Source organism: Eschrichtius robustus, chromosome 2 (assembly GCF_028021215.1).
Source record: "Eschrichtius robustus isolate mEscRob2 chromosome 2, mEscRob2.pri, whole genome shotgun sequence".
Lineage (NCBI taxonomy): Eukaryota > Metazoa > Chordata > Mammalia > Artiodactyla > Eschrichtiidae > Eschrichtius > Eschrichtius robustus.
This window is the reverse complement of record NC_090825.1, coordinates 174,534,068-174,547,444: the sequence shown is the minus strand read 5'-3', so window position 1 is coordinate 174,547,444 and position 13,377 is coordinate 174,534,068. Positions and strand designations below refer to the sequence as shown.

Genomic DNA, 13,377 nt, shown 5'->3' with positions numbered 1-13,377 from the left:
CCCTGCAACAGCCCGCCCGCTCATTTCACATTGCCTAAGCGGCCACAGAAGCAGAAAATCCAGTCGCCTTGCTCTCCCTCCGTGTTTTCTTCCCGCCCGCGCGCCTCCTTTCTCTGTCCCACTCAAACTGGGAAACAGAAGATCAACGCGCGGCGCGGCTGCAAACTCGGTTTCCTATTGGTCAGAGCCGCAGGAGCTGTGCCCTGCGGTCCCGCCTTGCTCACCACCTAGGCGGGGCCTCCCCACTGACCCCACGCTGCCTTGGGCCCTGCGGCCCCCGGCTCGCCTCGCAGTCTTAAAGGGACCTCTGCCGGATCCAGACGCCGAGCAGACTGCTTTCTCCGGACCGGCCTAGCGGGGGGATCTCAGAGTTCCAGGCGCGGCTGGGGATAAGGACAGCGTAGCTGGAGGCGGGGCCCCAGCCTGTCGCGCTCGCGGCACCTGCCGAATGCCCCTCCCACTAGTTTCGGGCGCAGTTTCTCGATTCGCCATTAGGGGGAGGGGCGCCCAGATCTTTTGACAGCGAATAATCATAACAGCTAACGTTGATTCATTGCTTTGCACAAGCCTTGGCCTTTTACTCACCCCTCGCGTCGTCCTCGCTAAAACCCTATAAGGTAAGTGGGACTGGCTTTCCCACTTCACAGATGACGAAACAGGAGGTTAAGCCGCTCACCCCAGTGCACATGCCCAGGAAGGGGCAAAGCAGAGATTTAACTAGACCTGGGATTCTTACCCAACATCGCTCTATGCCCTAGAAGGGATGAATCTTCCCTTAACCATTACTCTTCTCTCTAGAGTCCCCAGGAGGGGGTCGTCTTATTATCATCGTCCTTTATCCAAAGGACGATCGTGAGGGCACACATGGTTCCCACTCAGCTTCTGCCCAGACAGGTGTGCTCAAACGAGCCTCTTGTAGAGGGTCCCCTCACAGACGTTTTCATTCACAGGTCGCCCTTGCAGGTGCCGTACAGATATTTTCCCACGGAGATGCCCCAAACAAATGTTTTCTCACAGATGCATCCTTGACAGGTGGACCTCAATACACATGAGCCCCTCCCCCCGATGTGCTTCAGTGTGAGTGTGCCCCCATGCAGGCGTGCTCAGGTCTTCCCCTCGTGTGAGCTCAATTCTATGCAGCTGTTTCCTTCACCTCACAGGTATGTTTCTCAACAGGTGTTCCTCCACCCAGGAATCCGTTATAGAGCCTCCCCCGCCATACGTGTGTTCCATTTAATCATTCACCCATACGGGGCTCTTTCCATATAACTGGGTCCCCTACAGGTGTACTTAAATGCAGGTATGTCTCGTACAGGTGTTTCCAATACCTTTACACACAGGAATTCCTTCTGCAAGTCTTGTTCATTTCATAGGTGGGCCATGCAGATGCATTCCCCAAACAGATGTACCCCGCGCCAGAGTGCCTCAGCCAGGTGTTTGTAACCATGCAGGTGTGTTCTATACAGCTGTTTTCCACACAGGTAGGCTTCCATTCAGCTATACTCCAAAGAGATGTGATTCAAAGCAGATGTCTCCCATGGGTGTTCTTACACATCCGTGCAGATTTCTTTACACGTTTGTTCCCATGCAGGTGTGTCCCACACCAGTGTTTTTTCATTAGAGGCTCCCCATCCCGGTCTGCCCCAGACAGGAGTGCCTCACACATCGGTGACTCCCTGCCCCGTGTGTCTCCACACCTGGACGATTCTACAGATGTACCTGCAGTGCAGGTGAGAGGCCCCTTTTACACCTGCGCGCTTCCGCTCCTTTTCACTCCTCCCGATTATGGGATTGGGTTCCCGTTACAGGTGCGTCCGCGGCGCGTACCCGCCCCCGCTTGGCCCCGCCCTTTCACCTAGGCTCAGGTGCACAAGCCGGAAGTGCGCTCACCTCCAAGGTGAGTGACTAAACTTTCCGGGTCACGTGAGCCGGCGGAGCTGGAAGAGTCCGACCGAGCCACTGACCGACGGATCGAGGGTTCGAGCGAGGAACCGGGATCGGGACCCTGAGCGGGGGTCGAAGACGCCCGGGCCAGGTAGGGAGGCAGGTCGCGCGGCTGGGCCTGCCACCCCTCCCCCCTTCCCTTCCCCTTTCCCCAGCCCAGGAACGCGCCGCCCCGAGTTAATCTTTAATCTCTGACCTCTGGCGGCGGGGGGCGGGGCGGGACTCCTGGGTGGCCGGCGCGGGTCGCCCCTCCCAGGGGCCTGCGCTCGGGTCCGGCCCCCTCCCCCACGCTCCGGCCTTTCTCCTTTCCAGCCCCCAGGTGTGGGGTCGAAGGTACCCCCCCAGCCCGAGATGCGGTAGGAGCGGCGCGCGCGACAAGCCCCGTCCCCGGTGCCACCAGCCCGTCACCCGGCCCATGGCGAGCCCCGGCCTGGGGCTGCTCTTGGCGCTCGGCCTGCCGCTGCTGCTGACCCGCTGGGGCCGGGTCTGGGGGCAAAGTAGGTATCGGTCGGGGGCACTGGGGGTCCGGGCTTAGAAGCGCTGGGTGCCTGGGACGCTGAGAGGGCAAGAACCCAGGAGCGGGCATGCGATGCCTTGGGAGCAGGAGTCTACAGAGTCTGGGGTAGGGCTGGGGGCGTAGAATTCCTGTGTCCTTCCTTGGACGGTTGGAGTTGGTCTGGGAGAATTCCTGAGTTGGGCGCAATTGTGAGCTGCTGGGAGAAGAGGCCTGCGGGCCGGAGTCTCAGTAGGGTTGAGCAGTTTGGGGGAAATGGAAGCCAGGAGGAGGCCTGCCTGGGGCTCCAAGCCCAGGTGGAGCCGGCCGACCAAAGGTGGGGACGCAGCCTTTCAGCCCCTCTATTCCAGTTTCGGGAGCCTGGGGGGAGGTGTGAGTCAGACACTCCAGGGAAATGCAGGATCCGCCCAGATCCTTAAGGGCAGAGGGAGGGCCGGAGAGGTGAGGCTGGGGTTGGGGGGGAGGGTTGAGCTTCCCCACACCATGCATTATAATAGCCCCCAACTCTGCGGCAACTGCAGACCACTGTTGGCTGATTACTCAGCGCTGGGCTCCCCTGGGTAAGGGGTGCCCTGTGGAGCAAAATCAGCGGGGCCAGCCCCTGTGTGGAGGCCACTCACAGAATGAAAGACTCAAAAGGGCAGAGTTCTAACGAGGGGAAATGACCAAGAAAGGTGCAGATGCTTCCAGATGGGAAGGAATAGATGGGGATTCATTTATCTTCTCTACCACTGCCCTGCAGCACCGGACCCCACTGTAAGTGGGAACAGCACCATTACACCCTCTGGCCCCAGCCCTGGCTCCAATGGGGCCCTGGTGAGTTGGGGTATATGTGGGAGAAGAGCGGCAGGGATTTTATTCGGGAGTCCCCCGTGTAGCAGGTGGGAGGACCTAGATTCCCAGAGGCAGCAGGCTGGACAGTGGGGGAGGCATTGGAGAACCCTAAGTGGGAGAGACCACAATGTCAACATGGCAAATGGGGACACCGAGAACCCCAGGAAGGGGATGGGCAAGAACACCATGCCTGGCGGGACTTCCCTGGCGGTCCAGTGGTTAAGACTCCGCGCTTCCAATGTAGGGGGCACAGGTTGGATCCCTGGTTGGGGAACTAAGACCCCCCCCCCAAAAAAAATACCATGCTTGGCAAGTGTAGGGGGTCCAGGAGCCCCCTATGCCTCTCAGGCAGGGGGAGGAGCTATCTAGGAGCCTAGATGCGGCAGGCGCTTGGGAGAAGGACCCCAGACATGGCAGGTGGGGGAGCCTGGGAACCCCAGATGTGATATGATGGGGATCCGGAACCCTGAGTGGAGGAAGCCAGTCACCAAAAGTGGCGGGTGCGGGGGGAGGGGATTAGCATCCCCAGATAATTCTCAGGCGGGGTTGGACGGGATGCCCAAGTTCAGGTGGGTCACACCTGTCCCCCCCACCAACAGTCGCAGGAGGCCACCATTGCCATCATCGTGGTCTTCTCCCTCCTGGCCGCCCTGCTCCTGGCTGTGGGCCTGGTACTTCTGGTGCAGAAGCTTCGGGAGAAGCGGCAGACGGAGGGCACCTACCGGCCCAGCAGTGAGGAGCAGGTGGGTGCCCGAGCTCCACCGCCTCCCAACCTCAAGCTGCCGCCTGAGGAGCGGCTCATCTGAATGCTGGGGCTGGCCACAGCTGCCTCCACTGCCCAGGACTTCCCCGGCGCTCAGTTGCACACAGCAGCTGCCACCGAGACACCAGCCTCTGATGGCCCCGGAGAACTTGGGGGGGCCATGGGGCACCTGCCGGGCGGGCTCTGCGAAGCATGCTGCCTCTGCTTGACTCTGCCTGCAGTTGGGGTGCCGGGGCTGGGGACCTGCCTCCCCGCTTGCTGCACCATCAGCCATCTGTCTGCCTGCCACACAGGCCCGACACCCCCCCCTCTCCTTTCCTTTCAGTTCTCCCATGCAGCCGAGGCCCAGGCTCCCCAGGACTCCAAGGAGACGGTGCGGGGCTGCCTGCCCATCTAGGTCCCCTTCCTCTACCCATCACCCTTCCTGGCTGTGTGACCTTGGGGGAAGGCAGAGCCCTCTCTGGGCAATCAAACACACCCAGCGCTTAAGAATAGAGGGGAAGAAGGTGCTTCGAAGACTCTGCCCTTGAGGGCAAGGGAGACAGGCTGCTTACTTTATATATATCTATACAATGGGTAGTGTGATGTAATAAAACCTTTCTGTGAGCTGGTGGGGGCAGGAGTTAGCCTAGATGGAGGGGACACACAGGCTGTTGAGAGATGAATTGTAAGGTCTCGAGGGTCCTAGGGGCTGGGAGGGCTTCCTGGAAGGGAAAGGCTTTTAGCTGCACCTAAGAGCCAGCCGGAGGCTGCCTCGGGAGGGAAGGTGGGGAGTGGGGTGGGTTTCTGAGCAGAAACAGGGCTCCCAGGTAAACCCACCAGGAAAAACAAGCTTTGGGCTCTTGCAGCTTTATTGAGGGGCCAGAGTCTCCTCCAGACCCCTGATTCTTAACCTTCAAAACACTTTTTAAGCTCAGCAACCCTGGGCCGGCTCCTGGCCTGGAGCTCCTCGCAGTTACTAGCAGGAGGCTCAGGGGGCCTGGGGGCTCCCGGCTCCTCGTGGGGCTGGAGGTGCGTGCGCTCTGGGAGCAGGACCTCCGAAGGCTGGGCTCTGGGGCTCTCTGGGGAACCGGGATCCGAGAAAGAATCAAGGACTTGGGATGCCCAGGTAATATCCGAGTTGGGCTTTGTGGGAGTCAGAAGTTGGGGGCTTTCTCGAGGGCTGGGTGCTGTGGAGAGCTGGGAGCAGGGGCTCTCCTGGGCTGTGGGATCCTCGGTTGCCTCGTGGGGAGAGGAGAGGCGTAGAGGCTGGGGCTCTGTGAGAGAGGAGCTGGGGTCCCCTTTGCTGCTTGGGTCTGCAGAAGCCGTCGAAGACTGGGACGGGGAAATGATTGCTGGGCTGGCCTCTGAGGGCAGCTGGGAAGTGGGGTGCTTCGAGGAGCTCGTGGCATCTGAAGGCTGTGGGGTGTGCAGAGGCGGCAGGCCGACAGAAAGGGACAGGGGCTGGGGCCCTGGTGGTTTCTCGTCATCTGCTTGCCATCTTGATCTTCCTGGTATGTCGGGCTGGGTGGGGATGGGGAGATGGGCATGTTGCTGGCCTTTAAATGAAGGAGGGGCTGGCAGGTTGGATGAGCAAATGGGGAAGGGCTGGGGGGGCTCTCACCAGGCTGAGGCAGCTGTCCAGGTCCCCTCTGTGGCAGCAGTCCAAACTCTGGCTTGGCCGCAGGCTGCTGTTCCGGGTGTCTCTCATGCTCAGACTATCCAGAATCTCGCTCAGCAAATCCAGTTCTTCTCCGGACCCGAGGAAGCTGCCATCCAGAGCTTCCTCTGCCAACGGTTCCTGGGCATCCTCAGGGCTCAGAGAGGGTGTCCTGGGTGAGGATGGGCAGCCTCAGATATCTGCCCCAGACCGGCTGCTCTGAAGGGTCTGGAGTTTTGGGGCCCACTTCCCCATGAGTCCCGGCCCCCCACTTCCAACATTGCTCCCTCCCTCTGCCTTGGAGTCTTACCCCTCCCCCAGGGACTCAGAAGGTCTCTCTTCCCGCCTGAGTCTCCTGCTGGGGCGAAGGGGCCGGTTCTGCAAAGGACAGATTCGGAGGCTGAGGCCTCAGGAGCTACAGAATCAGGGAGTTCTGTGAAGGGGGGAGTGGGCACCCCATTTTTGAGGTAGTCGAGATGTCTGGCTGGAGACAGGATGGGAGAAGGACTTGGTGATAATTCCAGGTATGTGCGGGGGCGGGGCTCTTACCTGTCCGAAGTGTTGGGTGATAGGCAAGCGCTGCTGCAGGCAATCTGAGCGGTTGGTGAGGGAAGGGGCCCTCAGGGAGCCCCCCCTCTGCAGGCCAGAGTCCCCATCCTAGGAAGAGGGTGGGTGAGCCAGGAGCCCCTCCCCCCCGCTGCCCCACGGTGTTGGCTGCTGGCTTTACCTTGTACATCAGAAGGCTCTGCACACCCTTCAAGCCACTCTTCGCCTACGGAGGAACCAAAAGAGACTGAGAATCCAGAGCGATTTGACCCTGGACATTTGAGAACTCGGCCCTCCATCCCCGAGGACAGTTTTGTCTTTCCATCTGCTCATGTATGTCTCAAAATATATTCAAGTTCCCCCGGTACCACCTAAGAAGTCAATACAAACTTGCCCCTTTGACTAACACAGAACGAATATTACTGGAGGAGATAACCCCCAAATGAAACAGGAAATGGCAACACTAGAACATCGTAAAAATGAGTCAGTGTTCAAAAGCCGAGCAAAGAATAAAATCCAGCAGACAATTGCGAGCTGTGGAAGTTGGTCCCAGGAAAATTTTGGGCTTGGGAGAAAAACAAACCACAAGGGCAGAAGCTGGGATTGTGGTGTCTCAGAAGGACAAAAGATGTTTGCCAAAGAACCTTGGTTGTCATTTTTAAATAGGAAAGACCTGATGCGACAAAAATGAATGAACACAGTCAATGGAAAATAAAACTAGGAAACATTGTAAATGGTTTAACTGCTGGTTTAGTTCTGATAAATTGTTTGCGTTCTAAACGTGGGGTTAAACCATCCTCTGCCTTTGTCACCCTGGTAAGTGGCCTGTCCAGCCCAGCCTCACCGAGCGGTACATGTTTCTGACGGCTGGTTGGGTCTTGGCCTTGACGGAATGCAGGAGGGCACCACCACCTTTCTGGGGAGAGAAAGCCAAGGAAGAGAGGCTTGGGCACGTGGGGTTATCCCAGACCCCACCTTTCCACCGGGCTGTGTGTTACTGGAGAATCCCCTCTCCCTCTCTGAGTCTTGATTTCTTCACCTCTATCTATAAATGAGCATAGTGGGGACGGTTGTAGGTTTGATTTAATCCCACAATAAACACTAAAGTGTTCGGTGTTACTACCTTTAGGTTGTCTGCCCAGAGCTGGTAGGAGCGAAGGGTCCCTGGAGAGAGGAGAGAGCATTGCCAAGGTGGGTAGGCTCAGACTGGGCCACAGGTCCGGGGCGGGGGGGGGGGGGGGGGCTCCGGGGCCAGGTGCAGAGCTCACCTGAGGAGGCCCCGCTACCGGTGATCTCCTGCTCAAAGAGGTCTGAGAAGCCTTCTCCCGTGTTCAGCTTCTCCAGTCGGCCTTCGATGAACTGGGGGTGGGGCAAAGGGTCAGAGAATCAGGTTGCCCCAAACATCTGAATGCGAGGACTGGGGCTCCACTCGCCCTCAAGATGCAGAAGCCATCCCTGGCCCCTCCAGAAACCCAACCTTAGGTCCCAGGAGTCTGGAGCCCACCTCAGGAAGCCAGAGGTCCACCCTCTCCCCGCCCGTTCCCACCCCAAGTCAGGATCTGTCTTCAGGGACCAGACCCCGCTCCTCACAGGGTCGGAGGAATAGGACTCTGCCACTCCAGACAGGCCCCCCTCCTCTCAGTGACCTTGGAAGAGGTCGACCCCACCTCCAGGGACCCTGGAAGCCAGCCTGCACTGAAGGACCCTGAAGTTCATCCCACTTTCTTCCAAGAACCCAGGAGTCCGGTTCCACCTCCCCCCCTACGTCCCTAGAATCCAAGAGTCCAGCCTCCTCTCCCTCCACCCTCGACCCAGGAGGTTCCCGCCTTAGGGACTCAATAATTTCGTTCCATCCCAACCTCCCCAGGGACCTAGAGGTAGATCTTATCCCTGGGAACTCAGGTCAGGGGCTCCCATTTTTAGGGACCCAAGAGTTCAGTCCTGTCTCTCCCACCCCGGAGACCCTGGAGTGGGGGATCCGGCCGGGCCAACTCTCGCCCCGCCCATTGGGCCCAGGCGTCCGCCCCTCCAGCCCTGGCTTCGGCCTCCGGGATCCAGGCGTCTGCGCCCCTAGCCTTGCCCCTCCGGCCCCAGCCCCGCCCTCCGGACTCTGGCGCACCTGTTTGAACAGCTGCAAGTGCACAGCCCGCCGGTGGAAGGCCTGCAGCGGCGCCCCGGGTTTCTGGGCCAGGAAGGCTTCTTCACTGAAGGTTACAGGCTGGCCCTGGAAGAAGGACTTGGATTCTAAGCTCCCCGCGGCTCTCCAGGATCCCTTATTCTGCTTCCCATATTCTACCTTACATCTGTGTAGCAAACATTGATGGAGCGCCTCTGTGTGCCTGATGTCGTGCAGGGCCTCGTGGGCTGCAGGGAGGACTTGGGCTTTTACCCCGAGGGAGGTGGGAGCCCTGGGAAGGCGGTGGGCAGAGGCGGACGGGACCTGACTCAGATGCTCCCAGGTGACCTCTGGCGGCTGCAGGGAGGTCAGACTACGGAGCGCGGAGGGTGGGAGCCCGCGAGAGCGGACTCATGGTGACGGGTGAGCGCGCTGATCCGGGCAAACAACGATGGGGACCAGGCCGGGGTGGAGACAGAGGAGGGGGAGAAGTGGACAGCTTCTGGCTGTGTTCAGGGCAGAGTCGAAAGCAACGTCAGATTCTCAAATAATAGAACTCCCCGACCACGTTTTTATAGAATAGTTGTGAAAAACTGGGGAGGAGGGGATGTCAGGGTTGAAAGTCAGCAGATCAGAGTCCTGGCTTCAACACTCACCCACTGTGGGGCTTCTCCAAGCCTTGGTTTCCTCATATGTAGAATGGGACCATAAGAGTATCCGTCTCATAATACTGTTGTGAGCATTAAGTGAAATAATAATTGCAGAGGCAAAACCTATCATTTAACCATTGCGATGTGCCAGGCACTAACCGAACATTTTGCTTATGTCCATTCAGACTCACACGACCCTTTTGGGTGGGTACTGTTGGGATCCCATTTTACAGATGAGCAAACGGAGGCACAGAGTAAGCAGTCCATAAACGCTAGGTATTATTATTCTGAATCCTTCAGGGACCCACGGGGTCTCTCCCTCTGCGTCCCCGAATCTCACCGGGCTGCAGACTAGCGCATCGCGGTACCCCCCGAAGAGCAGGGCCTGGGCTTTGAGGAAGAGACGGGACACCCCTTCCCCGGGGGCCAGTGCGACCTTCCTTAGCCGTAGCCTCAGCAGAGACACCTGGAGGACAAGGGGGCAGCGCTGAGCAGGCGGGTGCGGAGCCTTGTCTCCCGGATGCGGCAGGAGGGTGGAAGGGGATGTCACTGACCACATCTGGGGGCAGTGCCTGCACGTCGTCGAAGGGCGTCTCCAACGTATTGGAGTCCACGTTCATCATCACGACGTCCTCCAGCGCTTTCTCCCGCACTCTCTGCGTTAGGGAGTTGGAGGGGCGATGGCCGCTCAGAGCCTGAGGATCCCCGACAGGGGAGGATACCTGGGGATGCAGGGGGGCACTCCACCCACCCCTGCCATCCAGGTCCGTTCCCACTTACCTCGGCGAGACTGGCGTGCACTCCGATGAGGTAGGGCATGGGCGCGCTGCGGAAGGCCGAGGGGGCCGGTCATGCAGGCGCCGCCCCCCGGGTCCCCAGGACCCTAGGCCTCTTCCCCAAGCCCTGCTCCTCTCCAGCCCCTGCCCCTCACCAGCAGTAGTCCAGCAGATGCGGCGGCAGCGTGGGAATCAGCACGTGCTCCCAGCGCATGGGGTACAGGAGAGCGCAGGACGCGTGGACGCACGACGTCAGCTGGGGACGAGTGGGGGACCGTGGAGTCAGGGCCTGGACCCCCAGCTTCAAGGACCCTCTCTGGACGGTGGCTCTCCCGGCTTCATATCCCGTGTCCCCAGTCTCCTGTCTCCCTCCACCTCCCTTCCCCACCCGCTACTGGCTAAGAGGTGAAAACTCAAACCCCTTTCTTGTGAAGGCCAAGAATTCCGCAAATTACAGCGCTTGGAACTGGTGGTGCCAGGACTCAGCACGTGCTAGTCCCTCGCTCTAGGGGTTGAAGCTAATATTCAACCCTCCGGAATCTCTCTCCTTAGGGGTAGGACAGCGACTCAGCCCACTGACCCCGCCCCTAGAGAGGCGGAGCTAGAATTCAGTCCCCCCCCAAGTCCCGCCCCTAGGGGTAGAGGCTGAATGCTAGCTCCACCCCTACCCCGTCCTTCCCCCCTAGGGGCGGAGCTAGAATTTAGCCCTCTCTGATCTCACCCTCCAGAGGGGCGGAGCCAGTCTTGTTCTGGCCCATAGTGGGTGGAGCCTGGACTCAGAGCTCCTGAAGCGGGGGGAGGGGGTACAGCGCAGCCCCCTCTGATTTCCCCCATAAAGGTGGAGCCAGAATTCAACTCAACCCTGACCTTCAAAGGGGCTGAGCCAGGACTTTGCCCTCGGGTCCCGCCCAGTGGGGTTAGAACTAGGAATCCGCCCCGATTGTCCCGCCCCCAGGGACCAAGCCAGGCCTCGGCCCCTCCCCGGCCCGGCGGTCCCGCCTCACGGTGCTCAGCTTTCTGGAGGTGAGCAGGACCCTTCGCTCTGCCAGGAGCGCAGCGAATAGCGCCACGATGTTGTCGTCGGTCACCGCCACCACCAGCTCCGTTAGGTTCCTCTGAAGAACAGAGAGGAACGCTGGACGCGAGGGACCACAGGATCTGAGAGCCCTCTCCGGGTTTCCGGACCTCTTTCCCCCTCCCAGAGTCCCCTCTCAGGTCTCCACTCACGTTCTCAGGAATGGATGGCAGGCGGCCGGAGTCGGGGGCCACGAAGCAGGAAAGCTGGCGGGGGATTAATAGGGGGACTGATCAGTCAAGGGGTTAGCCTCACGTGGGTGCCCAACCTTCCAGGGTCTCCAGCTCTGCTCACCGGCATGCTCTTCCCGGGGCCAGGGGGCGGGGTGCCTTGCGCACTGGAGATCATCACTCCGCTGCCCTGGGGGAGATGCGGTGCGTGGTCCTCAGGGCCGGGGTGCAGCCTCTCCAGCCACCTGAGGTCCGACGCCCAGGGGGGAGGGGGTACTCACCAGCTGCAGCCCCACTGAGTCCTGGGTCCCGGGAAGGGGCTGCTGCAGCAGATGTAGAAGAAGTTCATCGACCTCTGAGACCTGGGTAGGGGTGGGATGCCTGAGCCAGAATGCGGGTTGGGGACTCTTGAGGGTCTTGACTCAGGCTGGGTGGTCTGGGAGGAGCCAAAGGGGCCCGGTCAGGTCTGGGAGTTCAGAGCCAGGCTGGGGCCTTGGTGGGGGTGGGACTAGGACTCCTGCAGGAATGACAGGGAGAGCTGGTCTCACTTGATCCTGTGCCAGGAGGTCCCCCACTGTGTTCAGCAGTTTGTAGAACACTTCAAACCAAGGCAGGTGGCTGCGGAGAGCGGACACAGTTTTCATGCAGTGCCTGTGGGCAAAGGCCGTTCCCCCCGCCCAGACCCCCATATCCCACACCTGAGGATGCAGAGACAGCTGTGGGCACCAGCCCGGAGGCGGCAGAAACCAAATCTGCGGGTGCCGGTCAGGTCCGTGAGGGCAAAGGTGAAATGCTGTACGGCGGTGCTGGGGGGCTCCCTGGGGGCAGGAAAAGCTCTCAGAGAGACCTGGGCATCCCACCCCCGTGAACCCCCCTCCCCTTCATGCCCCTGACAACGCTGCTAGTACTGCGTCCACCAGTCTGGGGCCCTGGGTGTATAGGTCCCTAGCTGTCAGCGTCTCTGGTTCTCTGAGGCCCTGGGTCCCTGAGACCCTGGGTAAGTGAGTCCCTTTGTGTATAGGTCACTATTCGTCAGGGTCCCCGGGTTTCTGAGTCCCTGGGTCTCTGAATCTCAGGGGCCCTGGGTATATGGTCTCTGTTGTCTGAGTCTCTGGGCGTTTGAATCCTGGGGGTCCATGGGAGGTCTGGGTCCCTGGGTCCTTGGTGTCTGCTTCCTTCCATACCTTTCCACATCAAAAGGGAAGCAGAATTTAGGCACGATCTGCATAGCCTCCTGGGGGTGGAGAGAAGCACACACTGCTTGGCCACTCAGGTTGGGCCCCACCCCTAAGCTCCCAGTGGTCTGAGACATAGGGTTCCCTCCCCCAGGGGGACAGGCCCTGGCCCCTGGGGAGCAAGGAGCTAGCCTGCATACCTGGTCCCTGAAGTCTGGGGGGAACTGCCGCAGGATGGGGGGATCTGCACAGAGAGCAGGCTCCTAAGTTCAGGGTCCCGGGCCCACCCTCCATCTCAACCCCCATCCCCAATGATGCCCCTGACTCACCCTCTTGCAGGGAGGGAGGGTAGGCCGCTTCGAAGAACCAATCAAACAGGGCAGGGAGACCCCTTCTGCAGGGCAGGAAAGGGTTCAGTGTGTCCAGGGCTTTGCTTCTGTGTGTGTGTCTGCACCTGTGTGTGATTGTGTGTGTGTGTGTATGTGCGTGTGTGTCTGCAATTCTATTCTGCGTCTGCCTGAATGGATGAGACCGCCCAGGGCATGTGTCAGGTAGGACTGTGCGTATGTGTGGTTGAGCCAGTGTGAGGGTGAATAACGTCCCCGTTTTCTTGGGTGGCCCTGAGGGTCCCTGGATATATGTGTGAGGCCCTGCCCAAGTGTCTCTGTGTACGTGACTTCATGGGGCCCTGGGGCTTCATGGGGCCCTCAGATTTTTTATCAGAGGAAAGAGGGCAGCGTGCCCTGGTCCTTCTGGGAGCCCTGCAATCTCTGCCTTCCTCCCCTGGCCCCCAACCCTCTATCCACCTTGCAGAGGATGTCGGGACTTGGGCTCAGGGAGAGAGACAGAGGAAGAGAACGGGGAGTGAGTGCAGACACATTGTCGCTGAGGTTGGGACCTCCCTCACACTGAACTTCAACCTCACGCTGACACAAGTCCCACATAATCAATCAGTCCTGCACATGGACACACAGAGCCCGCCCCTCCCCCCCGCTGACCCCGGAAGCCAGGCTCCCCATCACTGAGATACATCAAAAGGCACAGGCTCAGAGTTACAAACTTAGTCATACAGAGCCGGCGCAGAGCAGGGGAGACAGAGAGAGAGAAGGAGAGAGAGAGAGAGAGATTGGAAGGTCCCAGAGTGGCCCGAGTGTGCCTGAGAGCGGAGTCCATAC

The 13,377-nt window shown here is 59.8% G+C and overlaps 2 protein-coding genes across 2 annotated transcripts; one reads left to right on the top strand and one right to left on the bottom strand.

The window, feature by feature from the left end:
- Positions 1-1,973: 1,973 nt before the first annotated feature.
- CRB3 (crumbs cell polarity complex component 3) lies at positions 1,974-4,957 on the top strand. Its single transcript, XM_068537149.1, has 5 exons — positions 1,974-2,035; positions 2,257-2,441; positions 3,201-3,274; positions 3,892-4,035; positions 4,381-4,957. The coding sequence occupies exons 2-5, from the start codon at positions 2,360-2,362 to the stop codon at positions 4,450-4,452; spliced, it is 372 nt and encodes a 123-aa protein (XP_068393250.1). The 5' UTR covers positions 1,974-2,035; positions 2,257-2,359; the 3' UTR covers positions 4,453-4,957.
- On the bottom strand, positions 4,933-12,261 carry DENND1C (DENN domain containing 1C). The gene is made up of 20 exons (XM_068537148.1): positions 12,212-12,261; positions 11,726-11,845; positions 11,576-11,645; positions 11,309-11,389; positions 11,152-11,217; positions 11,010-11,063; positions 10,787-10,897; positions 9,938-10,038; positions 9,787-9,832; positions 9,561-9,662; positions 9,347-9,472; positions 8,360-8,464; positions 7,509-7,599; positions 7,364-7,404; positions 7,085-7,156; positions 6,422-6,466; positions 6,244-6,351; positions 6,005-6,072; positions 5,659-5,866; positions 4,933-5,558 (listed from the first exon to the last, which is right to left on the bottom strand). Exons 1-20 carry the CDS (start codon positions 12,253-12,255, stop codon positions 4,944-4,946), a joined length of 2,274 nt encoding a protein of 757 aa, XP_068393249.1. The 5' UTR covers positions 12,256-12,261; the 3' UTR covers positions 4,933-4,943.
- Between the last annotated feature and the right edge of the window lie 1,116 nt (positions 12,262-13,377).

Excerpts from the sequence above, each read along its gene's own strand:
- CRB3 (XM_068537149.1), top strand. The coding sequence starts at position 2,360 with ATGGCGAGCCCCGGCCTGGGGCTGCTCTTGGCGCTCGGCCTGCCGCTG. Across the intron at positions 2,442-3,200 it reads GGGCCGGGTCTGGGGGCAAA|CACCGGACCCCACTGTAAGT; the intron begins GTAGGTATCGGT and ends ACTGCCCTGCAG. Across the intron at positions 3,275-3,891 it reads CTGGCTCCAATGGGGCCCTG|TCGCAGGAGGCCACCATTGC; the intron begins GTGAGTTGGGGT and ends CCCCACCAACAG.
- DENND1C (XM_068537148.1), bottom strand. The coding sequence starts at position 12,255 with ATGCAGATCGTGCCTAAATTCTGCTTCCCTTTTGATGTGGAAAG. Across the intron at positions 7,600-8,359 it reads ACTTGCAGCTGTTCAAACAG|TTCATCGAAGGCCGACTGGA; the intron begins GTGCGCCAGAGT and ends CCCCACCCCCAG. Across the intron at positions 5,559-5,658 it reads TGGACAGCTGCCTCAGCCTG|CCCGACATACCAGGAAGATC; the intron begins GTGAGAGCCCCC and ends ATCCCCACCCAG.